Source organism: Moschus berezovskii, chromosome 27, assembly GCF_049115385.1.
Source record: "Moschus berezovskii isolate FMDL1 chromosome 27, NW_MosBer_1.0, whole genome shotgun sequence".
Taxonomy (NCBI): domain Eukaryota; kingdom Metazoa; phylum Chordata; class Mammalia; order Artiodactyla; family Moschidae; genus Moschus; species Moschus berezovskii.
This window is the reverse complement of record NC_142486.1, coordinates 41969097-41994346: the sequence shown is the minus strand read 5'-3', so window position 1 is coordinate 41994346 and position 25250 is coordinate 41969097. Positions and strand designations below refer to the sequence as shown.

Here is a 25250-nt window from a genome sequence, read left to right as displayed (position 1 = left end):
TTGGCCCCCCGCCCCCTTATCTGCCCCTGCCCCAGGGGCCCCCGCACCGCCATGGACGGCCAGCTCCTGCCGGTGCTGCTGCTGCTACTCGGGGTCTCAGGCCTGTGGGGACAGGGGCCGGGGCCTGGGGGTCCCTTGGAGGAGCCCCCAGAGGAGAAGCCCCCTGAGGAGGAGCCCCCGGAGGAGGATGGGGTCTTGGTACTGAACCGGCAGACCCTCGGCCAGGCCTTGCGGGAGCACCCAGCCCTGCTGGTGGAATTCTGTGAGTGCCGGGCCAGCATGGCTGGGGACCCACAGGGGCCTCCCGGGTGGTCTGCTCCGCCTTCACTGTGCTCCCGGGGCTCCGTCAGAGCCCTGGGGTGGAGCTGGGCCTGGGGTCCAGCCTCATGGTGGGGAGGCACAGGTGCAGGGGAGAACCAGTCAGTGTCCCCCAGACTCTTCTGTGAAGGGCCAGCCAGCACTCAGGCTTACACGTCCGTCTGGGGTTGCACAGCCCATTCACAGGCAGGAGCCACTCCCAGCCGGCCAGCCTCCACAGGCAGACGGCGGGAGCTGGCCTCAGGGGTGGCCACAGAAGATCCATCCCAAATCCACTCTCGGGACAGAGCTGGCCACTGCCACTGCAGGCCCTCAAGGAGTCTGGCCTCCGGTGCTTGGGCTCCGTGTGGCCGAGGCTCAGGTGGGCCCCTGACGAGGTGGGTGTGGACTGGACATGTTACTCCCTGCCGGATCTTAAGTGTGGAGCTGGCCCCGAGGTTGGCCGGTTCTGGCGGGGCTGGAGCAGGGGCTGCGGCAGGGGTGGTGGAGGCCTGGGGCACTCATGGGTCTGTCCTCCAGATGCCCCGTGGTGTGGGCACTGCAGGGCCCTGGCCCCAGAGTACAGCAAGGCGGCCGCCCTGCTGGCAGCAGAGTCGGCCAGAGCCATGCTGGCCAAGGTGGACGGGCCGGCAGAGCCAGAGCTGGCTGAGGAGTTTGCGGTGACAGAATACCCCACGCTCAAGTTCTTCCGAGACGGAAACCGCACACACCCGGAGGAGTATACTGGTGCGGGCGCAGGCGAGGGGGTGGGCGGGCGGCAGAGACTGGGCCGTGGCTGAGGGGAGTCTCCGCAGGCCCCCGGGAAGCTGAGGGCATCGCCGAGTGGCTGCGGCGGCGGGTGGGGCCCAGCGCCAGGCAGCTGGAGGACGAGGAGGACGCCCGCGCACTCCTGGACGCCCGGGATGTGGTGGTTGTCGGCTTCTTCCAGGTGCGCTGGGGGCTGGGGCCGGGCCTGGGAGCAGGGTGTGGGCCCGGTGGCCTCACAGGCCCGGGCCCCTCAGGACCTGCAGGACAGGGACGTGGCTACCTTCCTGGGCCTGGCCCAGGACGCCCTGGACATGACCTTTGGCCTCACCGACCGGCCACAGCTCTTTCAGAAGTTCGGCCTCACCAAGGACACAGTGGTCCTCTTTAAGAAGGTGGGTCAGGCGGGCTCAGGGAGGAGCCGGGGTTGGGGCACCGTCTCCTGCTGACCCCCCCGGCGTTGTCCAGTATGACGAAGCGCGGGCGGACTTCCCGGTGGACAAGGAGCTGGGCCTGGACCAGGGGGACCTGTCGCGCTTCCTGCTCACCCACAGCATGCGCCTGGTCACAGAGTACAGCAGTGAGGTGAGCGGGCTGCCGGGCAGGTGCGGGCGGCGGCCGTGGGGGCCTCCACGAGCTCCACCTGCCCCTGCAGACGTCCTCTAAGATCTTTGCGGCAAGGATCCTTAACCACCTGCTGCTGTTCATCAACCAGACGCTGGACGCCCACCGGGAGCTGCTGGCAGGCTTCCGGGAGGCGGCTCCCCCCTTCCGGGGGCAGGTACTGGCTGGGCCTGGGGGCCGGGGCGGTGGGGCTGCGGGGAGCCCATGTGGACCCCCTGCCGGCAGGTGCTGTTTGTGGTGGTGGACGTGGGCGCCGACAATGACCACGTGCTGCAGTACTTTGGCCTCAAGGCCCAGGAGGCCCCCACCCTGCGCTTCATCAACATCGAGACTACCAAGAAGTATGCGCCGGAGCGTGGGGCGTCGGTCACCGCTGCGGCCGTCACAGACTTCTGCCGCGCGGTCCTGGGTGGAGGGGTCAAGGTCAGCGGTGGGCTGCCCATGGGGTGGGAACAGCAGCTACCGGCAGAGACCCCTGGTGAAACCCCTGTTCCCCTAGCCCTATCGCTTGAGCCAGGAGGTCCCCCCAGACTGGGACCAACGGCCAGTCAAGACCCTTGTGGGCAAGAATTTCGAGCAGGTGGCTTTTGATGAGACCAAGAATGTGTTTATCAAGTTCTGTGAGTGTGGCTGTGGCGGGCGGCGGGCAGCAGGCGGCGTGGGCCCTGCTGGCTGTGCTGACGTGTCCCATCCTAGACGCCCCGTGGTGCGCCCACTGCAAGGAGATGGCCCCGGCCTGGGAGGAGCTGGCCGAGAAGTACAGGGACCACGAGGACATCATCATCGCCGAGCTGGATGCCACAGCCAACGAGCTGGAGGCCTTCCCTGTGCACAGCTTCCCCGCCCTCAAGTACTTCCCTGTAGGGCCCGGTCGGAAGGTGAGGCCTGGGCTCGGTCTGGGTGCTTCCACCCCCGGCTGGAGGTGGGCATGACCTTGGAGGGTCAGCCTTGGGTTTAGGAGATGGGGTCCCCAGACCACGTCCCTCCTCAGGTGATTGACTACAAAGGCGCCAGGGACCTGGAGACCTTCTCCAAGTTTTTGGACAACGGGGGCAAGCTGCCCGCAGAGGAGCCTGCGGAGGTGCCCGGAGCCGCCTTCCTGGTGGGTGTCTGTCCCCAGGCTCCAGGCCTCTGGAGGGTGGCTGTGCGTGGGCATAGGCAGGGCTGGGCAGAGGGTGTGGCATCCAGCTGGTCTCTGTGACCCTTGCCAGGAGAAGCCAGGAAACACCACGGAACCCAGGGACGAGAAGCCAGGAAACACCATGGAGCCCAGGGACGAGCTGTAGCTGCCCGCCGTCAGCACCCACCCAGGAGCCATGTCCGGGGGCCGTGAGAGCAGCCGTGTGAATAAAGAGCTCTGGTCCTGGACTGTGTGTGGTTCCTAAGAAGGGCAGCCCTGGTCCTGGTTTGGGCTGGATTTCAGCCCCCGGGGCCTCTACATCCTGGGTGGGTACCAGCCCTCCTGATGGGCGCCTGGGTCGGCAGCCCCACCGAGGCAGGAAGGAGGCCCACAGCATTTCTGCCGTGTTGGCCCTGCCCTCTCCCCCAAGCTGCCAGTGTAGCTCCAGCCCCCCACCCCATGCCCCACGAGGCTGGGCCCGACCTTGAATGCTGCTTGGGAGGCAGGGCACGTGTGCCAGGAGCCCAGCAGCCACGTTGGACAGTGCAGCCCACAGCCAGGGAAGGGTCAAAAATGGTTTTATTTCATTATTATCCAAGTACCTTTGAAAAGATAATTGTACAAGTCAGCGCATGAAAAACGGGCTCAGGGCAGCCCCCCGCTGGTGCGGGCCTGAGAAATGTACATATTTACAGGGGCCCTGGGGAGGGCGGCCCGGGACCCGCTGAGCCGGCTCGGGCCTCGGTGCTCGGCGCCAGGCCCACACAGTGGCAGGCCAGAGACAAGCTGGTTGAAGGCACTCGGTGACACGGACAATGGACAGAGGCCCCGGAGCCCCTACACCCTGGCTCTGGAGTGGACCACGGCGGGCAGCGTCCGCTTAGCAGCATGGGGTCACTGGGCAGGGTCTCCAGATGGCCCCATGGCGGGCTCCCTGCGGGTGTGGGCTAGCGCGCATCTCTGGGAGGAGGGACCCCAGCGGACTCCCGCCCTCCTAGACACAGAGGGACTGGGTGGGCTGCCTGGACAAGCGCACCGCCCTGCCAGCAGCCACGCCCACTGCATTCGTGAGAGTGGGCGGCCCGGCACGGGCCCTCGTGGTGCCCAGGGGGTGCAGCAGCCAGGCCGCCAGTCAGTCCACCTTCTCCACCTTGCCAATGATCTTCTCCTCGAAGACGGGCAGCACGGCCGTGTCCTCACGCACCTCCTCGAACACCACACCGCACTCGAACTCGTCGCTCACTTTCTTGAAGTAGAACCTATGGTCGGGAGGAGGCACTGAGGGTGGCGGGGCCAGGCAGCCGGGCGGCCGCCCCCCAGCACCTCCTGCAGGCCCGTGAGCTGGCCCTGGTGCCTGAGCGCCGGAGCCAGACAGGTGCAGTGGCCACATGCGGGTCCCTGCCCCGGCCTCTGCAGGGAGGGGTGGGTGGGCTCAGGGTTCCCGTTCCTCTGCTGGCTACTGCACACACTCGGCCCTGCAGCCCAGGCCCCTCCAGAGGCCACAGCCCCCAGCGGGGTTTCTTGGCCACTCAGTGGACAGAGAAAAGCATGCAGGCAGACCCTCCGTGGGCTAGCCCCAGCCCAGACCCCACCTGCCCCAGCGTGTTCTGCAGTGCCCCGAGGGGCCTCCAAGGCAGACCTGCAGTGGGGCCCTGGCTTCCATGGTCCCGTAAAAAACACCTGGTCAGGAATCCAAGACAAGGCAGGCTCGGCCCACACCAGCGTGGGTGCCCTGCTCGGCCTGGAGGACGCCCTGAGCCAAGGCCACACTTGCCTCACCTGTCACAGGGTGCGTGCCAGCAGCCCAGCCAAGCAGACGGGGGCGGGACTCAATGGGAGGGGAGCACACGGCTCTGTGCTGCGAGCCCCCCGGGCCTCTCACCTGTAGTTGCCCTTCTTGGTCAGCAGCTCCTTGAACTGGCCGAGGGTGACCGCGCGGCCCCGCACCAGGGTCCGGTATGGGATGGGCTCTCCACAGAAGTAGTAGGCTACGACGATGCTGTCGCACGGCTGGGCACTCCCACCGCCCGCCTTCCTCTGTGATTTCGTCCTGAGGGCCGAGAAGCATTGTGACTGCTGAGCCTGGGGCCCTACCAGGCGCTGCAGGAGGTGACGGGGCAGGGCCTGCAGGGTGGACTGCACCTCGCTTGGAAATGCCGCGCGTCCACAGGCCCCACTGCCCACCCTGCCCCAGCCATGCCCACCCCTGGAAGCTGGCCCTGCACACTTCCACGCTGAGCCAGCCCGGACTGAGATGCAGACACAGCCAGCCAGCTGTCTGCCGCCGCCGCCACACACTTCGAGGCCCTGGTCTCACTGTGGCCTGGCCAGCCTGCAGGGCAGACCCACCACCCAGACCACGTGAAACGGGCGAGCAGGCTTCTCAGGAGGACCCCATGGTGGGCGCCTCTGCCGGACGGCTCAAGACGGCCGGCCCCTGGCTCTGCGATAGCAGGCTGGGTGGCTTGGCCCATGTCCCTGTGAAGCCCCCACCTTCAGAAACACCTCAAGGCCGGGGACTGGACAGCAGAACCACTGGACCCAGAAATGGACCCGCCTCACAGCAGAAAGCTACTCGCAAGACCAGAGGCGGCAGCCAGCCCCTCCTCCAGAGAGGACCAAGGCCCGCAGCGCCTCCTGCATGGGCAGCGAGGGGCCTCCTCTCGACAGGCGGCGCCTGTGCCCTCCCGAGTCCCATCCAGTGACCGCCTCGGGTCGCCCAGTGGGCCCAGGCGCAGCCCTTGGCCCTGACCAGATGGGCAACCAGTGTTGCATCAGGAAGGCCCCGAGGTCACAACGGGCTCTCCTCTCCGTGGGGACCCCCCACACTGGTGCTCCTGGTCACACAGCAGGTGGTCACCTCAGCTGAGCGGCTGCCCCCAGCTTGAGCCAGGCTCCTGATGCCTGCTTCCCTTCCTTCGGTCCTGTGACCTCAGGCCTGGCCCGTCCCAGGAGCCGCCTGGGGTTCCCATGGGGTCCATTCTCTACATAAGAGCACCCCCCACAAAGAGTAGCAACGGGGAGGCTCAGAGCAGGGCCCTCGGCCGCACATGATGAAGGACTGGGGAGTCGGCTGGCAAGGGCTGAGTGGGGGCCCCTATTTCTGCTCAGGGACAGGGTGGCCCACGCTGTCCACATACGGCCCTCAGGCCCTGGATGCCAGCCCGGCCCGCGTGCATGGGCGTGGACCACGCGCTCCCACACTGCATGTAAGAACAGAGCCAGCTCGCTGTGCACACGGCGCCCGGGGCCTGCGCTTTGGTCAGCAGTCCCCAAGGGAGTCAGGGCTGCAGCCCTGAGACCATCACACCAGGCAGGTCACTACAACGAGGGCCAAGGCCTCGTACAGGATATGAGGCCTCGTGCAGGATGTGCAGACCCCTCTCAGGCCCGTCGCTCACTGTCCCCACGTGGACGGCCAGGGCTCCTCTCACAGACAAACAAGCAGCCCCAGCTCTTCAGGCGTGGTGCCCGAGCTTCTGTCGCGGGCTGGCCGGCACTGGGAGGACCCAGGGGGGCGCACGTACTCTGTCTCGGAGAGCTCCAGATCGGACACCGCCGGCACGGCGCTCAGCACAGGCGTGCACGCTGGCCTGACGCAGCAGCGCCCCCGCTGGATGACCTCCTGCACATACCTAGGGAACAACGCGCAGTGAGCTGCCGCCAGGGCCGGGCCTCCAACAGCACTCAGCTCAGCCACGCTCCGCAGCAAAGAGGAGGCGCCTGCTGCACGGGCACGGCAGGACAGCAGGCCCTCATGGTTGTGGAGCTGGAGATCAGGGCTCCATCAGAGCAGGCAGGACGTTGGTGCTTCTGCCCACCAGGTCTTCACCAGGCAGACCTCGGGCTCCTGAAACCCACAGGCACCTGCCGCTCCGTGCACTCAGAGGAGCCTTCGCCTCCGGAGGGGAGCAGGCTCCGACCTGGCCCTGCAGCTCAGTCACTGCCAGCTGAAAGGGGCTCATTGCCCACCGCTCCCATCCCAGGGCCATCCACCTCGGGTGCAACGCTCTGCGGCCCTGACGTGACTTCTATTTTGACCGCCCTGGGTGGGGTCACCCCAAGAGGAGGGCCCAGCAGACCTCTGCTCTGGGGTGTTTGCTGTCTACAAAAGGCTAACATGTCCTGGAGCACCAGAGCCGCCCCTGTGGCTCAGCTGTGTCACATCCAGACAGGACCCGCCACTGGGCGGGCCCTGTGGGTGCTGGCGCGAAGAGCAGACCAAGGACACAAGACCACAAACAGGGAGCCCTGCGGGGGCAGGCGTGGCAGGACGGGCCTGCTCGCCCAAGTACCCTCCTGGGCAGCCCCCTGCTGCCCTCCACCCTCCAGCTCACGGGCCGGCACGCCAGGCCTCGGGCACCGCCTGCTCCCCAGCCCACGCAGACCAGCAAGACCTCAGCGCATGACACGGCTGCTGTAAACAGGGTCACCTTCAGTGACCGGGAACACGCGTGGGCCTCCCGTGGTGTGGTGGGTCTGCACCTGGGCACCGGCTTCCCCAGAGCAGCACGGACCCTGTAGCGAGGCCTGGTCCCAGGAGCCCAGCTGACTGAAGATTGGACACGGACACCAGTAACACCCTGGACGGTGCTGCCTTCCGGTAACCACACTCCAGTCTCCAGGCACTCAGAGCCCGGACCACCTTGGAGTCCCGAGTGGCTCGCACACCTGGGAAACTGACCGCAAAGGCCCCACTGACAGGGTCCAGCGTGGAGCGATGACCTGCCCCACGAACGTCCGCCCCGGCCCTGACAGCCATGCAGGGCGCCGTGAAGAGGGTCGTGGGGCTGGGCTCTCAGCGCCGAGAGTGAGACACCAGGGCTCCCCCACGTGGCTGGGAGCAATCAGGCCCCTTCGCGGATGCAGTGGGCCTTAGCTGGCACCCCGAGCACAGCTGCAGGCCAGCCGAGGTGCAGAAGGGCTCCCGCCCTGGACGGACGCTGTGAGGACCACGCACCTCTGCTTTGAGGGTGCCTTGCTGGCCCTCTTCTCCTCCTCCTCCAGGCGCCGGCGCGCCTCCTCCAGCTGCGTCAGAGGGTTGGGGGCGGGGTTGGGCGGCATCGTGGGGTCTTGAATGAAGAGATGTGAAGGCTGCACCGAACTCCGGAGTTGGGCGCTGACCCAGGGGTGCACGGCCCCGGGGCGCTCAATGGACAGGGGCCTGGAGCTCTCATGGGCCTGCTGCTTCTTAGCCCCGGACGACCTTCGGGGGCAACAGAGGCAGGTGAGCCGCGCCCAGGCCCTGCACACCCCCCACCCCTGACACACGGCCTTTCTGGAGACCTGCTCTGCACCATGCTCATCGCTTTCTGAAATATAAACCATACCCCGTGTGGACATTTTCTTACTGTTTCCCCATGAAGACTTCTTTTACATAAAGGTTTTTTGTTTTTGAAAAGTATTTTGATGTTAGAATAAGTATTCTTGGGACATCCCTGGAGATAGGATGGCTGAGACTCCCAGCCCCCAATGCAGGGGGCCTGGGTCTGATCCCTAGTCAGAGAACTTGCTCTCACATGTCCCAACGAAGACCCAGGGCAGCCAAACAAACAAAAGCTTAACCTTTATCATTCCTTTAAAAATATAAATAAATAAGTGCTCCCTGTGAAAAACTTGAAATGTTCAGAAAATTCTAACAAAAAATTAAATATGATTTAGCAATAGCCACGGACATTCAGTATATTTCCTTCCCCACTAAAAGCACCTGACATGGTTGGCATAATTCTGATCACGTGCTGTTTCCTGACTTTCCTCCACGTGATGCCACATTTCCCGCCATCAGACACCAAGAACCTTCTACATCTGTGTGACCTGCGGTCACTCAACCACTGCATGGAATTCGAGTGAAAACACTGCCTCTCTCAGCTGGACTAGAGGCCTCGGAAGGGGGCCGTGTCCCCAGAAGCAAAATGAGGGGATCCCAGGAACGGCGCCCTGGGGAAGAGGGCTGACTCAGTGCCTGTGTGATGTGACCTGCCCCATGGGGAGGTGGACTCCTCCTAGAAGGACCCACAAAGCCCCCAACTCCTCACTCCCTGCCCCCCTCCCCTACCTGCTCTGTGCCCTGCCCCCAGGTCCACAGACCCCAGAAAGGCCTGCACGATGGAGCCCACAGCGCATCCAGGACACTGCTTCTGGACTCATCTTCCCACAGAAACCCTCCAGCTGGGGTGGGGGAACAGTCAAGGAGAGAGCCACCAGGACAGGTTTCGTGAGTGCCAAGGGTCTGGACCCAAGAAATCAGGCCCAGGGAAGTCCACAGCCAGCTGGCCCCAAAGCCCAGGCCCCTGCCCACCCCGCCCCCACCATGGATGGGGCGGGTGACACTGAAACCGACATAGAGCGGAGGGCCCCGGAGCAGAGGTGTGTTCTCTGGCAGTTGGGGTCAAGGAGGCCAGATCCAGAGGCTCCTCCTGGAGGACCCACTGCAGCTCCTGGTGGAGGGGCGGCCACAGGGCTGTAGGATCCTGCCCAGTGGGGCTGCAGCAGCTGACTCCACCAGTGGGCACTCCTGCCCGGGACACTGACGTTGTCACCAATGCCCACCCCATCATAGGGCCCACACAGGGAAGGGTTGACCTCACACAGCCATAGGCTGGCCCTGGTCCCACAGGCACATGGCCTGCACAGACTGCCGCCTGGCGCTGACAGCAGGCTCTAGAGCTGGGAGGGACTCAGAGTCGGGGGTAGGAGGACTCAGAGCCAGGGGGAGGGGGATTCAGAGTAGGTGTGGGGGGACTCAGAGCCAGGGGTGGGGAACAGAGCTGGGGGGACGGGGACTCAAGAGCGGGGGAAGGGGAACTTAGGGGTGGGGGGACTCAGAGCTGGGGGTTGGGGGGACTCAGAGCCAGGGGTAGGAGGACTCAGAGCTGGGGGCAGGGGGACTCAGTCGGGATAGCACTCAGAGCCAGGGTTGGGGGAGTCAATAGCTGGGGAGTGGGGAGGACTCAGAGCCGGGGGGGGAGGACTCAGAGCTGGGGGCAGGGGCGGACTGAGAGCCGGGGGGAGGACTCAGAGCTGGGGGCAGGGGGACTCAGTCGGGGTAGCACTCAGAGCCAGGGTTGGGGGAGTCAATAGCTGGGGAGTGGGGAGGACTCAGAGCCGGGGGGGGGTTAGGACTCAGAGCCGGGGGGGGAGGACTCAGAGCTGGGGGCAGGGGCGGACTGAGAGCCAGGGGGGAGGACTCAGAGCCAGGTCAAGGGGAGGACTCAGAGCCAGAGCGAGGGGAGGACTGAGAGTCAGGGGTGGGAGGACTCTGAGCCGGGGGGAGGGGAGGACTCCGAGCTGGGAGGGAGGGGGACTCAGAGCTGGGATGGGGAGGACTCAGAGCCGGGGGAGGGGGACTCAGAGGGGGAGGACTCAGCCAGGCCAGCTGGGGGCCCTCACCCGTGGCCCGCCTTCCGGTGCCGGCTGATCTCCTTCTCGCCCTCGATGATCCACTGCATGATCTTCTGGTTCTTCTCCGCGTCCTCAGACGGGCCTGGTGCCTCTGTGCTGCTGCTCTTTCCCAGTTCTGCCTTCTTAGAGTTTCTCTTGGAGGTCATGCCCACCTTCCCACTGCAAGAGCAAGGCCTGGTCACTTGCTGCTACTTCAGCCGGCCCAGGTTGGATGGCTGGCCGGGACCTGCAGGGCTGGGGAGGACAGCCCGCAAGGGCCCTGCCACACGTGGGGCCTTGGCCACACTCCTGCGGGCACGGCTGGGCTGTTTTGGGCCGACTCTGTGGACAGAGGTGTCTGGGCAACTCGGGCCCGGCCACCCGCCCTCACCCAGACACCACCCCTGAAACGGACCCATCCAACCCAACAGCACTTCAGGGCTGGAGCCCTGTAGCCGTGCACCCAGGTGCGCACGCCTGCCAACCCATGCTGGCCCTGGCTTAGGGACTCCTCAGGGAAACTCTGGCCCAAGGGTGGCACGGAGGACCCTTTTCTGGGGGACACCACCTGCCCTGATGTAGGCCAGGGCGGGGGACTGCCGCTTGCACTCACCCGTAGGCCAGGCTGTCACCAGCGGTAGGGGGAGCGCCCGTACTCTCCACGTGGCTGCGGGGCTTGGCTGCGTGGCCGTGCAGCTCCGGGCCCCAAGCGAAGCTGCCTGGGACCCGGCGGGTGGCCTCGGCCTCAGCTGGCTCCTTGGGCCGGGCCGTGCCGTGGTGGCCATGGTGGTGGCCATGTCTGTGGAGGTGCACCCCAGCCGGGTCCAGCTTTGCCCCCAACTTGGGCACATGCTTTCCGTGTCCGGGCATGGCACCCCCCAGCACCCCGATCTTGGGCACGTGTGTGCTGTCCGGGGAGCGGTGACCAGGCCCTGGCGACTGGCAGCCGGGTGTCCTCATGACTCGCTGCACGTGCTCATCCAGGATGCTCTCAGGGTTCTCCTCGTGTGCATCCCGCAGCCCCGTGCAGCCCACGTCCGCGTAGCGGGAGGAGAAGTGGTGCCAGGCCGGGGCTGAGGGCAGCTTATGGCTGGCGCCCTGGGGGCCAGAGGGCATGTCGCTGTCCTCGCCTTCCTCCTCCTGCTGGGACAAGACAGCATGGCACCTTTTGGCACTGGCTGCACCGTGGAGACCCCATGCTTGGGGGCACAAGGCACAAACAAAGGCCCGAGCCCCGAGCTGGGGATGAAGCCGGGCCAGCGAAGTGCAGGAGGGTCTGCCTGATTCAGAGTGGCTGCGAGCCCCACGAGCCCGCCCAGTCCCGAGCCAGTATGGCCGGGCTCCAGGAGAATGAAGCGGATGGGGGCTGGCCTGGGCTCCCCTCCCAAGTGCGGGGACAGGGCCACACGCCACGCAGAGGAGGGCACAGCACCAGGGCCACACAGACCACTGGAGGCCTGGCACCGCTTCCACACTAAGCTTCTCAATAAAAATGTTTGTTTCTTTCAATTGTTTTCCTATTCCTCAATTTTATTGCCGTTATTTTCCATCATATTTTCCCAGGAAACACTGCCCTTATACAGAAGAGCTTCTGGTTTTTCCTTATCTTGCTACAAGTGTTAATACATTATCACATCAAACTAGCAGAATTTCCTTTGACTCTGAGAGTTTCTAGAAGCAGACCTGTAAACATACACATTCCATCACTTCAATCCTGAAACACACAATTCACATTCTCTGTCTCGTCTTATTGAGTTGCCCTGTGCAGATGCTGAGAGACGGATGACTGAGCCACCCTGTGCTTCGACACGAACAAGCCCCAGGAGTCCCCATAGGACCCCGCACCACTGCGGAAGTGCCTGCAGTCAACCAGACACGCCGCCAGCCGTGGGCACCACAACTCGGGAAACAGCACCCAAGAGGACAGGCGGGGAGAGAGGGGCGGCAGCCCTGTGGGCAAGCTGGGAGCTGCCCTAGAGCACCCCGGGCTCTGAGCTCTGCACCCCCATCGCTGCCCGGACCCTGGGCTCCTGCACTCGCCCTGTCCCCACCCCGACCCTGGTGCTTCTGGTTATCAGGGGGTGGGGACTCAGGAGACCCACACCAAGGGGCACCCAGTATTGATGCCATTCACCCCCTCCCAGGGCAGCAGACTGTAAAAAGAAACCTCCAAACACCCAGGGGTCTCAGACCAGCTACTCCTAATAGCTCTGCATGCACAAAAATTCAATTTTAGGATTTTAAAATATTACAGATTTATGAAACCCTTCAGCGTAAGTTTTCATTTTCTTCTGTTCTGATTTTCCAAGCTTTACAGTAAAATTGAGTTATTAAAAAATTTGTAGGACTTCCTAGGTGTTCCAGTGGTTAAGAATTCACCTGCCAAAGCGGGGCACATAGGTTCGATCTCTGGTCCACAAAGATCCCACATGCCGTGGAGCAACTAAGCCTGTGTGCTCCAAGTACTGACTCCATCAGCCACAATTAGTAAAGTCCATGTGCCCTAGGACGGGCACTCCCCAACAAGAGAAACTGCTGCACTGGGAAGCCCACGCACTGCAACAAAGAGTAGCTCCCGCTTACCACAACTAGAGAAAGCCTGCACACTGCCAGGAACACCCTGCTCAACCGTACATAATTAACTAATTAAAAATCTGCAGTGGGAAATCCCCGCAGTCCAGTGGTTAGGACTCGGTGCTATCACTGCAGGATTCCAGGTTGGATCCCTGGTCAGGAACTAAGATCCCACAAGCCACAAGGCATGGCCCCAAAAATGTCTGAGCTGTTACTCTTAAAAAAGGATTCTTGTTTATACCATGGTTCACATAGCTTACAAAATCACACCCGGTAATAGACTCGAGACCACACAGCCAGCTGCTGGGCAGTGAGCCACCTCCTGGGGCGGAGGGACACCCCTGGGAGCCGGCCGGCTGCATCCCCGAGGCCAGGAGCCGGGACCCAAGGACTTCGCGTGGCAGCCCTCCTGAGTCTGAGGCCCTGAGCAACCGACACCGGTTTGCTGGGACACGTCCGGTTGCGTCAGAAAACACTGCCGGACCCAGCCCCCTGAGAGCTCGTGAGCTGCAGGCACAGCCGTCCAGCGCCTGCCAGGGACGCCGTGGGAGAGCCTCAGACACCGTCAGACGGCTGGGCTGCCTGAGCGTGCCCCTCCCGCCCAACGCCACCGGCCAGGACCAAGGGCACACAGTCCGAGCCAAGGCAGGAAGCACAGCAGCACACTGCAAAAGCCCAGGTCTGCAGTGAAACCTGCCAGTCTGCAGTGGTGAGTCTCTATTTCTGAAACTTTTCATGAAACGTTACACCTTGCTTCCTGAGCCTGTTTTAAGCACTGTCGATGGCAACGCACTCAGGACAGCCTCACAGAGAGGCGGTGGTGGAGACGCTGCCAGGGCACACGGCCTCCTCACACGCGCGACACGGGCTGAGCGCCGTCAAGGCACTGGCACACGCATGACTCTGGTCTGCGTTCGTTCCCTCTAGGCAGCTCCCAGGAGGCAGAAACCCTCAGCTCTGACAACCAGTGCACCCCTAACCCCGCCCTAATGGCCATGCCCTCCTGAGCAGTGATGGAGCGAGGGCCTCGGGCAGGTCGCTGAGCCACGGGCAGTGGGAGGACCACCAGAGGGCTCAGGGCAGGCCTCGGGCTGCACCTGCCCTGCCAGGAGGCCATGCCATTGCCACATGGGCGGGAGGCAGGCAGGGCACGGTCCCGCGGAGCCCCTCACGGCACCACACGGCCTGTGACCACCTCATGCTCGGGGCTGTCTCCGGTACCTCTAGGGGTCCATGGTTCACCCTACAATGAGATCTGCCTGCCGACTCCGTGTAGCGAAGGTGGGGGAGCCTGGCCTATGTCAGGGCCAGGCGTCACACAGAGCCCTGCAGCCAGGAGTGGGGGCAGGAGAGGGGACTGCAGGGCTGTCCACCTGCCAGGCCCCTCACCCACCCTGATGGCACTGCCCCCAGCAGCAGTGCACACAGCACCCCTGGGGAACATGGAACCCAAAACAGCAGGAACCCCCTCGGGTTTTGACAGGGTCTGGGGAGGGCTCAGGTTCTGTAATTTAAACAGGAAGATCAGATGATCGGTAGAGAAATAACTCCTACAAAAAAGTCACATTTTGAGTTTCAGATAACAAACAAAATTCTGAGAGGAGAATGAACTCCCACCCTGAGAGAAGATCCGTGTGCCAGAGGCCTCGAGGCCCACAGGTGAGGCCCACAGGTCTGGGAGGCGGGGCACATGAGGGCAACAGGGGGCACGCCTGTCACAGCACCTCTGCCCGGGGGCCCCTCGTGTGTAGAACAACACGCGCATGCAATGGCCAGGATGGGAGAGCGCCACCACAGGCAAAAAAGATAGGCACGCGGCACCTACAGGCAAAGAGTTACAGCAAAGAGATCGGGCGTGCTGCAACTCTCAGCTCCCGGAGTTCTATCAGAAAGGCTACCGGCCAGGAAATGAGACAGACAAAGCTATGTCCCAACCGCAAAGCCACTCTGCACACAAAGGTGATGGGTCAGAGCCTCAGGCCACCCTGCCTGAGGGAGGCCATCCAGGCTCCACGCAGCAGGGAGGGCGCAGAGCAGGATGCAAGCCTCCAGCCCTGACCTGTCCCGCTGGCGGGGAGACACCCTCCACTGTACGGAGGAGGTCAGCGCCTCAGGGGCCTGCTGTGGCCCACGCCACGGCAGCCACTCACCATGCGGACACGCTTCAGCCGCTCCTCCAGCTCCTCCTCGGCCTCGCGCGTCCGCTGCACGGCCTCCAGGCGGTGGATGAGCTCCGCGGCGAACTTCTGGGGCTCCACGCGGACTTCCTTTGGCATTCGGTAGGTGCGCTGTGAGGAGACGCCGCAGTCAGCCCTGCTGCGCCGTAGTGAGCAGGGCACAGTCTGCACTCTCCTCCCCACCCCGGGATGACCGGCAGGGGACAAGCAGACACGGCCGCCTCCTGCCTCCCACGACCACGGGTGAAGACCCTGAGGAGGCCAGGGGTGACGCCTCTTCGGGGATGGCCACCCTGGCACTCACAGCCCAAGGCACCCACCCGGGGCTTCCAGCCTGCCCTGGAGAAGGGCTTCTTGTGACTGACCAGCCGGCTGTGCAGAGGCATCCGGCTGTGCAGACCCCTGAGGTCAAGGCTGAGCTCGGGCGCCAGAAGGGCAGGCACTCTGTAGTGCCCACCCTGCACCCAAGGGGCAGCAGTGCCCGAAACGGGAGGGGGGCCCAGGCCCTGCACCTGGGACAAGCGACACAGAACCTGGGTGCAGGAAGGAGCCGGAGAGGGATGGGGGAGCCACGTTCAGAGAACGCAATTCCGTGCACGCCACACAGCAGCACGCCACACAGCTTTGGGGGCGGGTACAAGCTATAAAGTGAAATTGCTTCAAATCCAAAACACTTGCAAGCAAAATGAGAAACCCTGTGCATGGTTACCTGGACCCTCCAAAGGACTGTGGGCCACTGCCCCTCAGGTGGAAGCAGGGCGCACACAGGCGGACACTTACGGGAATGTGAGGTAGAGGCACCCGCCCGTTGGCCTGGACACTCTCCTGCATCTCCCGGCGGTGCTGCCTGCGGGTCCTGTAGGGCGGGACTCCATCCCTGTCAGAGAGACACTCACGTGAACACACTCAGGGCTCAGCCACAGCCCACGCGGCCTGTCTCCTGAGCTGCGCTGGCTGAAGACGACTTCACATTCTTAAAACGAACGGGACGGGTTCCTGAATCCTGCTTTCTTCCAGGATAAGACAGTAAAGCAGCATAATCTGTCAGATGCTCAAATTTGTTCTCTTGACGTGAATTTTAGTTACAACCCTTCTGAAGACTGATGAAACCATAAGTCAAATCACATATTGCCTTTAAAATGACTAAGCACTTATCTGAGAAGCATCTGACTTGCTTGCCTCCTGCTCTCTGGCCCCTTGAACGCTGCTCCTGGAAAGCGGGGACCGGGAGGTCCTCTCTGGTCCCCATCTCCCAAGGACCTGAGGGGTGCCCCCCAACAGCTCCCAGCCTCCCGGGTCTCCAACATAGGGAGACCCATGGTGCCGGCGCTCCCTGGCCCTTCACCTGCTTCCCACGAATGACCCGCGCTGACTGCCGCTCAGCCAGAAGAGGTGCCCCAGGCACACGGTGCTCGGTGTGTCCCAGCCTGGCCTAGGCACAGTCACCCCAGTGCGAGGGAAGGGTGGCCCTGGTTCAGGTGCCCCAGGCCTACAGGACCACACAGCAGTCCAAGGGGCTGGGCCTCAGGGAACAAGAGCTGCAGCGCATCTGGAAGCCCCCACACAGCTCAGGAGTTCCAAGTCCCGTGTATAAGGCTCACGTGCTCTGACCGTGCACCTAAAGTCCACGTCTGGGAGGCCAGGCACTGTCTGTGGAGTCTGTGCCCAACGGCAGTGGAGTGCGAAGCCCTTCGCCAAGTGGAAGCGATGCTGAGTTGCCAACAGAAATAATTTAGATGAAACACAAAATCCTATTTTTTGCCTCACATATTCAGTATATTTTAATATCTGCCACAATTTTACATTCCAAGTTCTTAACTATTCCTATATTTCTGAGTCTCAGTGTAAACCAAGATGAACAGAGTATTGGGGAAATTCTTTCTGTTGTTTTAGATCTTCCCTTTAGCAAACATATGTCCTTCCCTTGGAGAGAATTAAGAGATTAATTGACATTGTAGTAACTGAGTTTTGGGGAAGAGGAGAACAGAACGCGTGCTGTCAGCTGCTCCCGGGGGCTCTGAGGGGCACAGCTCGTTGGAACCTTTAACACAACACTTTATATTCATGGCAGGTAGTGCTGAAACCCCAGGAATATCAAGTAGGTTGTTAAAAACATCAACATTTTCTATGAAAAAGTCAAAACAAAAGAGAACGTAATGATGAATGAAGACTGCCCCATAGAGGCTCAACCTGGTGGGATGATGCCCCCATCTCGCAGCCCCCAACAGGAGGAGAAGGGGCTCCCGATGTGCCAGACACGGGGCTGTCAACCTAGAGCCAGACCCGGGCAGGCGGCACAAGGTGCCCACAGACAGGACGGCCCACAAGGCAGGGCCGCAGCACGGAAGGACCTGGTCGCCTGTAAGGACAGGTGAGCCGGCCTTTCCTCCTTACTTAAGCCTGTCTGACCTCCAGACACCAAGCAGGGTGGGTACGCAGTCACCATAACCTGCCGACAGGGTCAGGGCCGCAGCCCACACACCGTTGCGAGGGTAGATGCTCACACACCTGCCGGCTCCACAGCCAGACCCTCCCTGTTGGGGCAGAGAGATGGCGAATGGTGTGCGACTGAACGCGGGCAAGCCCGACGCGCATGGGCGGTGGAGTTGGGCCCCATGTGACCCCAGCAGGCAGACAGGCCATGCCCTGGTGTGACATGGGCAGGTGTGACACCATCACATCCTGACCTGTGCCAAGGTCCCCGAAGTCATCGGCGAACCACAGAGAAAGGTGTCAGAAACGAGCACTTCACCGTTGAGGGTGCAGAGGCTCCTGTGGCCCCGCCGGCCGGCACAGAGCCACACTGAGGGGACGACAGGCCCTGCTGATCGGGTGAGATGGCTTCCAGCTCACAGGAGGGCAAGCACAGAGCAGACGCCTTAGGGTGGCCCGCCCTGGACGCACACACCAGCACCACTGAGGCCAGGGCTGGGCGCCACCAGGCAGCTCCGGCAGCCTTGCCTGGAGGGAAGCAACCGAGGCTCTGGTCTGCAGGAGGGTCTCCAGGAACAGCCCCCGCATTGTGGAGGAGGGGGTGGCGGGCACTTACACGCTGCTGTCGGTGAGGGACAGGCTATCGGCATCGCTGGACAGGCTCTGCTGCTCGCTGTCATTGGCACTGGTGGCGGGGGCGAGGGCGTAGCCGGAGTTGACGTAGTAGGGGTTGACGGGCTCCCGCCACGATCCATACCTGCCAATGAGGAGGTGTGTTAGCAGCAGCCAGGCCACGTCCCCGCATGCTGATCCCCATCTTCAGAATCACCTGCAACCCCAGCACAGGGAATACAGACCCAAAGCATTCAGAAGAGACAGGGCATAAAAGGCTGCGGGTCCGTCCTGCCCCCACCCCTGTGCTACCGGGGAGACGGGTACCCCACGTCTCCCCTGTGCAGTTGTTTACCCGTGCCCATGAGCACATGTGTGCTCTCTGCCAGTAACTAGAAATGGGGCACCAGCTCTGTGCCCCGCCCCTACAGCGTGCTGATGCAGACTGACTCACAGAGCACGGCCCCCTGTGCCACAGCCTCTGCAAGGGCCCTGGCCAGGCCTCTAGAGCACGAGCCTGAGCACTGGTACAATGCGGACGAGTGAGTGGCAAGCACACGGGCCGTGGGTGTAAGAGCGGCTGTCACGCTGCCCTCCGGGACAGCAATGACCATCCCGCACGCCCTGGGTGGGACCTGCCACCACAGGTCGCCAAACTAGACAGGAATTGACACCTACAGTTTGCATTTCCCTGGTAGATGGTCAGCAGGGGGAGCATTGAGATGTCACTTAAATTAATTCTTTCCTCTTTAAATGACCTGTTCATACCTTCTGTCTATTTTCTGTTGGGCGGTTTATGAGCTTCTTAGTGATTTACGGATGTCTTTAAATATTCTTGAACTTCCCTTGTGGCTCAGCTGGTAAAACACCCGCCTGCAAAGCGGGAGACCTGCATTTGATCCCTGGGTTGGGAAGATCCCAGAAGAGAAAGGCTGCCCACTCCAGTATTCTGGCCTGAAGAATTCCATGGACAGTCCACGGGGTCGCAAAGAGTCGGACACGACTGAGCGACTTTCACTTAAATATTCTTACTATTAACCTCTGGTTACATATGTGAAAATACTTCCTCCCTAAATGTCACTTCTTAACTTTGTTCATGTCGGTTTTGGCATTAGAAAAGTTTACGTCTGTGAAACCAGACTTCTTCCTCCTTACAGAATTTTTTTTTGTATCTTACATAGGCCAACTTTCCTCATTTGACAATCGTGAATCTATCCCTCAGTTTTTTCCCAAATACTTCAATATTTTTTAAGATCTCTACCTGAAATACGTGCATGTAAATTCCGCCTACCCCTCTGCATCAAAATGGAGAGCCAGTCGCAAGCACTGAGCACCACACCGCCACCTTGTCCTGAACCCTCGCACACCTGACCCCACACGCGCCCTCCTTTATGGAGCCTCCGCTCTGCTCAGCCCATGAAGGCCCCGCCAGCCCCTCGCAGCCACGGCTCCCCACACCACCTGCTCTTCCGGGAGCCCCCTGAAAGCAGCAGTGGTCAGTCCCCAGGGGTCATGTGAAGAGGGGAGGTGACGAGGAGGCCTCTGACTGCAGCCCCATCCTGGTGAGGGCGCTCGCGAATGGCAGCCACACTGGCTCTGGGGACCTGTGTGCTTGGTGCAGAGAAGGGAGCAGAGTGCTTCTGCACCCACAGGGCCCAGGGGGGCGCCCCGGGGTAAGCCATGCACACTCGCGGAGAGGCAGGTCCACACCTTGCCACCTCAGAACGCCGGCCACGCAGGACGCGTGAGCTGGGCCGGGCCGGGCAGTGTCGCTGGAGAGACCCCAGCGAGCAGCCCACCGCCCCGGGGCCACACACACAGGCAGAGCGGCCACGGCACCTTCAGGACGGTGATGGTGCACACGACTTGCCCTCCAGCTCAGGACCACGGTCCTCCTGAGCCCCCACGGCAGCCAGGTTCCCATCAAATGAGGGTGGGCGCAGGGCCCAGAGGCTCCGGGGAAGGGACGGGGGCCGCCCTGGGTCCACACGCGCACTGACGCGGAGCCCACGTCTGCAGCATCACGCTCTCCCTAAATGACACTGCTATTCCTCTGGCTGTTTAAACACAAAGCATCAACACGATCACCACACAGCCACTGCGCTGGAATTCAGACCAGCGGACAGCTGAGCCCCACTCTGTGTCCCGCTACCTCAGGGCCAGCACCCGCACGCCCTGGGCCCTTACCTTCCCCGAGAGGGTAGGACTGAGCCTGCAACCCCGACGCCTGCACGGGCCGCCTGTGCCCTCCTCCAACGGGGCCCAGGAAACCCAGCTTTGAGGTGACAAGCAGGGAAAACGCGGGTCCTTTCCACGGTCTCCGGTGCTGAGCAAACGCCGGCACGGACACAGTTCCACGTGCAGACACACGGGGAAGAATGCGCATGGGGAGAAACAGGAGGCGGGGCCGGCAGTGGGGCCGGCCCTCGGGACAGGCGCCGCAGCTGCTGTGACGCGGGAAGCTGCGAAACGCCACTGGGGGCCGCCAGCTGCTCTGCACAGGACGGCTGGAACCGGAACTCAGACGCGGGATCGAGGGAGACCTCCCGCCTCTCTGTGGTTTCCAGACCTCACGACAGAACCCCCAGGACCGCCCGGCCTCTGGGGCTGCTGAGTGCAGGACTCTGCCCTGCACACTTTCACTCGAAAACGTCCCGCATCCTTTTGCCTCTATGTCTCCTTCCTGAGCAGCTGCCTTCCCACGATCTGGTCTGACCGTTCTTCCTTTTAATCACTTCTCTAGTCCCACTGCGTTTAGTGTGGCTGCAGAGTGGATCCACCGGCTCACTGTTTGCTTTCGATCACGGCTGTTCTATTTTCCTTTGTTCCTCCTTGCCTTCTTTTGGAATACTTCCTATTTTCGGTCTCCTCCCTCTAATAAAGTAGCTCTTTCACTGTTCTTTCAATGGTTCCTTCAGGGATTACAACAGGTACCCTTGATGCATCAAGGTCCAATTAACTGCATTCTACCTGTTTCCAGGCAACACACGGTCAGAGTTAACTCCACTCAGGAGTTCCTTGGCAGTCCAGCAGGTAAGACTCTGCACTTCCACTATAGGGGGTGCACGTTCGACCCCAGGGTGAGGAACTAAGAGCCCACGTGCCACACACAGCAGCAAAAAAGAAAAGAAAAAAAAACAAAAAAAAAACAAAACAGAATTAACTCCACCCGCCTCCCACACACTCATATGCTGTTTGTTGGTGTCCTGGGTTTTGGGTCCATGTGGTGTCTTAATCCCAGGAGATATCACCAGTCTTGCTTTATCCTCCAACAGCGGCCTGGAGTCAGCACGCCCTCCCCTGCCCACCCTGCCCTGAGAGCATTTTCTCTGCCTGAAGAACACCCTTCAGTACATCCACGAGTCCAAGGGCTGCAGCTGACACTTCCTCAGTGTTTGCTGGTCTGAAGCTGTCTTGATTTCCCCTTTACTCCTGAAGGGTAATTTCAGCGGCTGAAATTCATTTTCACTGCTTGGTAATCATTTTCGGTTTCTGCGGAACTCTGTAAGCTTCTGATGGGGTGTAAACGGTACAGACTCAGTGGGGCACAGCCCGGTAGCTTCCAAAAATTAAAACAGAGTTACCACGGGATCCAGTGATTGCCCTCCTTGGTAAAAGCCAAGGGACTCAAGGGCAGGGTCTCGAGAGAGCTCTGTGCCCCCAGGCCCCATGCAGTGACCCTCCTGGTCATCACCTCTGCAAGCCCCTCCTGGGAAGGTGAGGCCAGCCTGGCACACGCCTTCCCCACCCCGCCTCTGCCCCAGGCCAGAGCCCAGCAACCTGGGACGCAAGGGCGACAGACAGACCAAGAGCGGCAGGCGGCAGAGCGCAGACCGCTCCCCTGGGCAGGAGCGGCCTTGAGAGTCATTTCGATGTCCTGGGACCCAGGCCACAGCCACATAATGACTGTCCGGTCTTCAGACGCCCACAGCCTGTCCACTGACACTCTCAAGGGCCCAGACGGCCTCCTGTGAGATCCCGGAAGGTGCTTCCAGGAGCGGCACAGAGGCAATGCCGCCATGCTTCCAAGAACGTACTGCAGGCTGGTCCCAATGCTGGCGGAAACCCAGGGCCTGCCAAGTTTCTACTCTAACTTCACTGTTTTCCTTTGTAATTAAGAGGTGATCTCGTGGGACTCCCCTGGTGGTCCAGTGATAAAGAATCCATCTACCAATGCAGGGCACACAGGTTCAATCCCTGGTCTGGGATTGAACATGCCGTGGGGCAACAAAGACTGTGCACCACAACTCCTGAAGCCCTCACGTCCTGCAGCCCGCGCTCTGCAACAGGACGCCACCATAATGAGAAGGCCAAGCCCAACAACTAGAGTAGCCACCACTCGCTGCAACCAGATAAAGCCTGTGTGCAACAACCAAGACCCAGTTCAGCCAAAAGTAAAAAATTGTTTTTCACAAAAGAGGTGATATGTGGCAGAGATACTTTAGGAGGGTACATATCCTATTCACACCACCGTCTGATCTGCGTGTGCTTGGAGGATGCTCCCTTCAGCAGGACGTCTCTCTGCTGCGCCATCTTCTTATCCCTGAGCCCAGCCCCCCCCTGCCCTGATGGGTCTTCACCAGGCAGGCATCTTGAGCCTGTGGTCTGTGCTGTGAGGCGGCCTCCTGGTCCCACACGCCTTTTATTTTATGATCCTTTATCCCTTTATTTTTATTACCCAACTGGCACACCGCACCCACCACCATGAATGAACACTGAATTGCACAACACACCAAAGGGCATCAGAGTCAAAACCGAACAGTAACAGAAGGATCTATGTTCTGTGGAAAAGGCACACACAGACTGGGCGTGGTGGCCACAGGGGCCACATACCGGCCCCCCGCAAGGTAGGCAGTGGAGAACCCTGGCCCTAGAGTGGCCCCCAGGGCCCCATCTGCCCTCACCACTACTTACCAGCACTTGACTGTGGGCAGGTTACCCCTGCAAAGTGGACTGATGATGGCTACCCCTTTGAAAGGGATCCGAGTACCCTACACAAGCACACAAGGGGATGCCGAGCACCAGACAATGCAGAAACCACTTGACTTAGACGGGCCAGCACGTCCAGCATGGCGTCCCACATGTGGAGCAGGATGAGGCTGGGGGCTAAGGGCTGCAGGACGCAGACTCCCCCTGACTTCCTGTAAGATGCTGAACACAGCAGATTCAAGGCGCTAAGGTCAGAACTCCATGCTCAAGGGAGACCATGCACTCCTGACTTGAGAGATTCACGGGTCAGCAGGGGGTACTCTTCTTTGCCACAATTCTTGTGTGCAGCTGTGAACACCAGTAACTCTTTATGATAATCCAGCAACTCTTCACAACACCTGTTAAAGATTCGCACTGTGGGTGACATGGGTCAGGGCCCATCTGTGCATGGAGACCACACAGATGCCAAGAAGATTCGAGAGGGATCCAGCTAGATCATTTCTCACTTATCTGTAGTTTTCAATTTTCCTGCACCAAATATATTTCTTATATAACTTTTGCAATATGTCCCTGGGTGTTTATTGCTGCAAAGCAGTTGAAATCTATGGAACAATATACGCGAAGAGCACGCTGAACACTGTAAAGCACCGCAACTGGAACTCGCCAGCAAGAGCTCAAACGAGGGATGAACCAGAGCAGAAGCCCTGTTCATCTCTGCTCAGCGCAAACACTGCACACTTACATCAGCTTTTCTCTGCACAGCAGGCTTCTCAGACATCAGCAGAAATCCTTCAGGGCCTGGACTCACACAAATGCTTCACATCAGCTCTTTAGGTTACATGGATCTGATGAAGAGGAACTCCATGTGGCAGTATTTAAAGTGTAACAAAAAATGTTTCACGGAATCTGCCACCTTGATCTTTTTTTTTTTGTATTTACTTTTAAAAATTTTTAGTTGGAGAAGAACAGATTTAAAATGTTGTGTTGGTTTCTGCCCTACAGCAAAGCGAATCAGTCACACTCCCCACCGCACCCCTCTAGGTCATCAGAGAGCACCAGGCTGAGCTCCCTGTAATTGGACAGCAGCTCCCTACTAGCTGCCTGCTTTCCACATGGTCATGTACGTGTTTGCCACCATGATTTTTAATGAATCACTCTCACTCCAATGACGGGGCCAGCATGCATCTGGCACTAACCTCCCCTGGAGACTTCAGCCCCTCACTCCAGCTTGAGAGGAAACAGAAGCTCCAAGGAACTGGCTGGTCACTCTTCACAAACGCAAATCACCACCATCAACATGCAAGAGCAACACCTCCCACCAAACTGCAGGCTGTTCAGACAGAGACGCTATCTGTCGACCCCTGAGGTCTCCCAAATCCAGCTAGAGACAGACTCCAGACATGGATTCGTGACGAGCTCAAAATCACAGATCACGTGGCCGGCCCACAACCTCTTTATCACAGGCCTGAATCGGTCCCCAGTTCACGAACTAAAGCAGACGGGAGGCCGAGGGCTGCAGTTCTGAGATCGCACACAACTCTGGTGAGGAGACTGGTTCTCGGGATTGAAGCTACAAGACCAAATCAGCGACTCTGAAAACAGGGCTTTTCAAAAATTAAGAAGGTACACTAACGAATCTAGTCAAAATCAAAACTCTGTTCATGAAACAGTACGATGTGTTCCCTTGAAGTAATTCAGAAACCAGAAATTCCAAGCCTTGGGTCACCCGCTTCGCTTCCTAACATCACCAGGTAACTCTCGTTGTTTGCTGTTGCTTAGTCACTAAGTCATGTCTGACCTTTGCAACCCCATGGACTATAGAGCCCACCAGGATCCACGGGATTTCCTAGGCAAGAATACTGGAGTGGGTTGCCAGTTCCTCCTCCAGGGGATCTTCCTGACCCAGGGATCAAACCCACCTCTCCCGTGCTGCAGGCAGATTCTTTACTGCTGAGCCACCAGGGAAGCCCCAGGTAAGACTCAACCTTCTCTAAGCTAACCGCGCATCTGGCAGCCCCTAGGCCCGAAGGACACCCTTGTCTGCCTCCCCTGACTAAGCACACGAAGTCTGCCCAGAAAGTGAAAACCTGAGGGAGAACTGACTCTTCAGGTACTTTGTTTTTATAAGTTATTTGATTTTTCCACTGATGAAGTTTTCTTTTACAACATTTCAAACGGATTTTCTTTTTAAAGGACTTTCACTGTATCCAAATGAACCTGCCCTGACCACCTTACAAGAAAGCCGTACCAGGTAAGACACAGCCCCTGCTTCCACTGCACATAGGATGGACCCTGGACTGCTCTTACTTGCCAGACTCTTTGTTCACCACGAAAATGTG

General features: G+C 60.5%; 2 protein-coding genes across 5 annotated transcripts in view; one reads left to right on the top strand and one right to left on the bottom strand.

Moving 5' to 3' along the window:
• The first annotated feature begins 51 nt into the window (after positions 1–51).
• PDIA2 (protein disulfide isomerase family A member 2) lies at positions 52–3026 on the top strand. The gene is made up of 11 exons (XM_055408854.2): positions 52–262; positions 838–1044; positions 1113–1246; positions 1320–1457; positions 1531–1647; positions 1718–1843; positions 1912–2109; positions 2186–2306; positions 2383–2564; positions 2678–2788; positions 2898–3026. Exons 1-11 carry the CDS (start codon positions 52–54, stop codon positions 2970–2972), a joined length of 1620 nt encoding a protein of 539 aa, XP_055264829.2. The 3' UTR covers positions 2973–3026.
• Positions 3027–3368: 342 nt separating this feature from the next.
• Positions 3369–25250, bottom strand: part of AXIN1 (axin 1) — a 37622-nt gene continuing 15740 nt past the window's right edge. Inside the window, exons 3-11 of one of the 4 annotated variants that reach the window (XM_055409004.2) lie at positions 17987–18127; positions 15718–15814; positions 14911–15048; positions 10800–11329; positions 10196–10366; positions 7767–8012; positions 6334–6441; positions 4689–4856; positions 3369–4065 (exon numbers count right to left, since the gene is read on the bottom strand). In XM_055409004.2, coding sequence (XP_055264979.2) covers positions 3939–4065; positions 4689–4856; positions 6334–6441; positions 7767–8012; positions 10196–10366; positions 10800–11329; positions 14911–15048; positions 15718–15814; positions 17987–18127 — 1726 coding nt within the window. In that variant the 3' untranslated portion in view covers positions 3369–3938. The remainder of the gene's footprint in view (positions 4066–4688; positions 4857–6333; positions 6442–7766; positions 8013–10195; positions 10367–10799; positions 11330–14910; positions 15049–15717; positions 15815–17986; positions 18128–25250) is intronic. The other 3 variants (XM_055409006.2, XM_055409007.2, XM_055409008.2) reach the window with 3 other exon arrangements.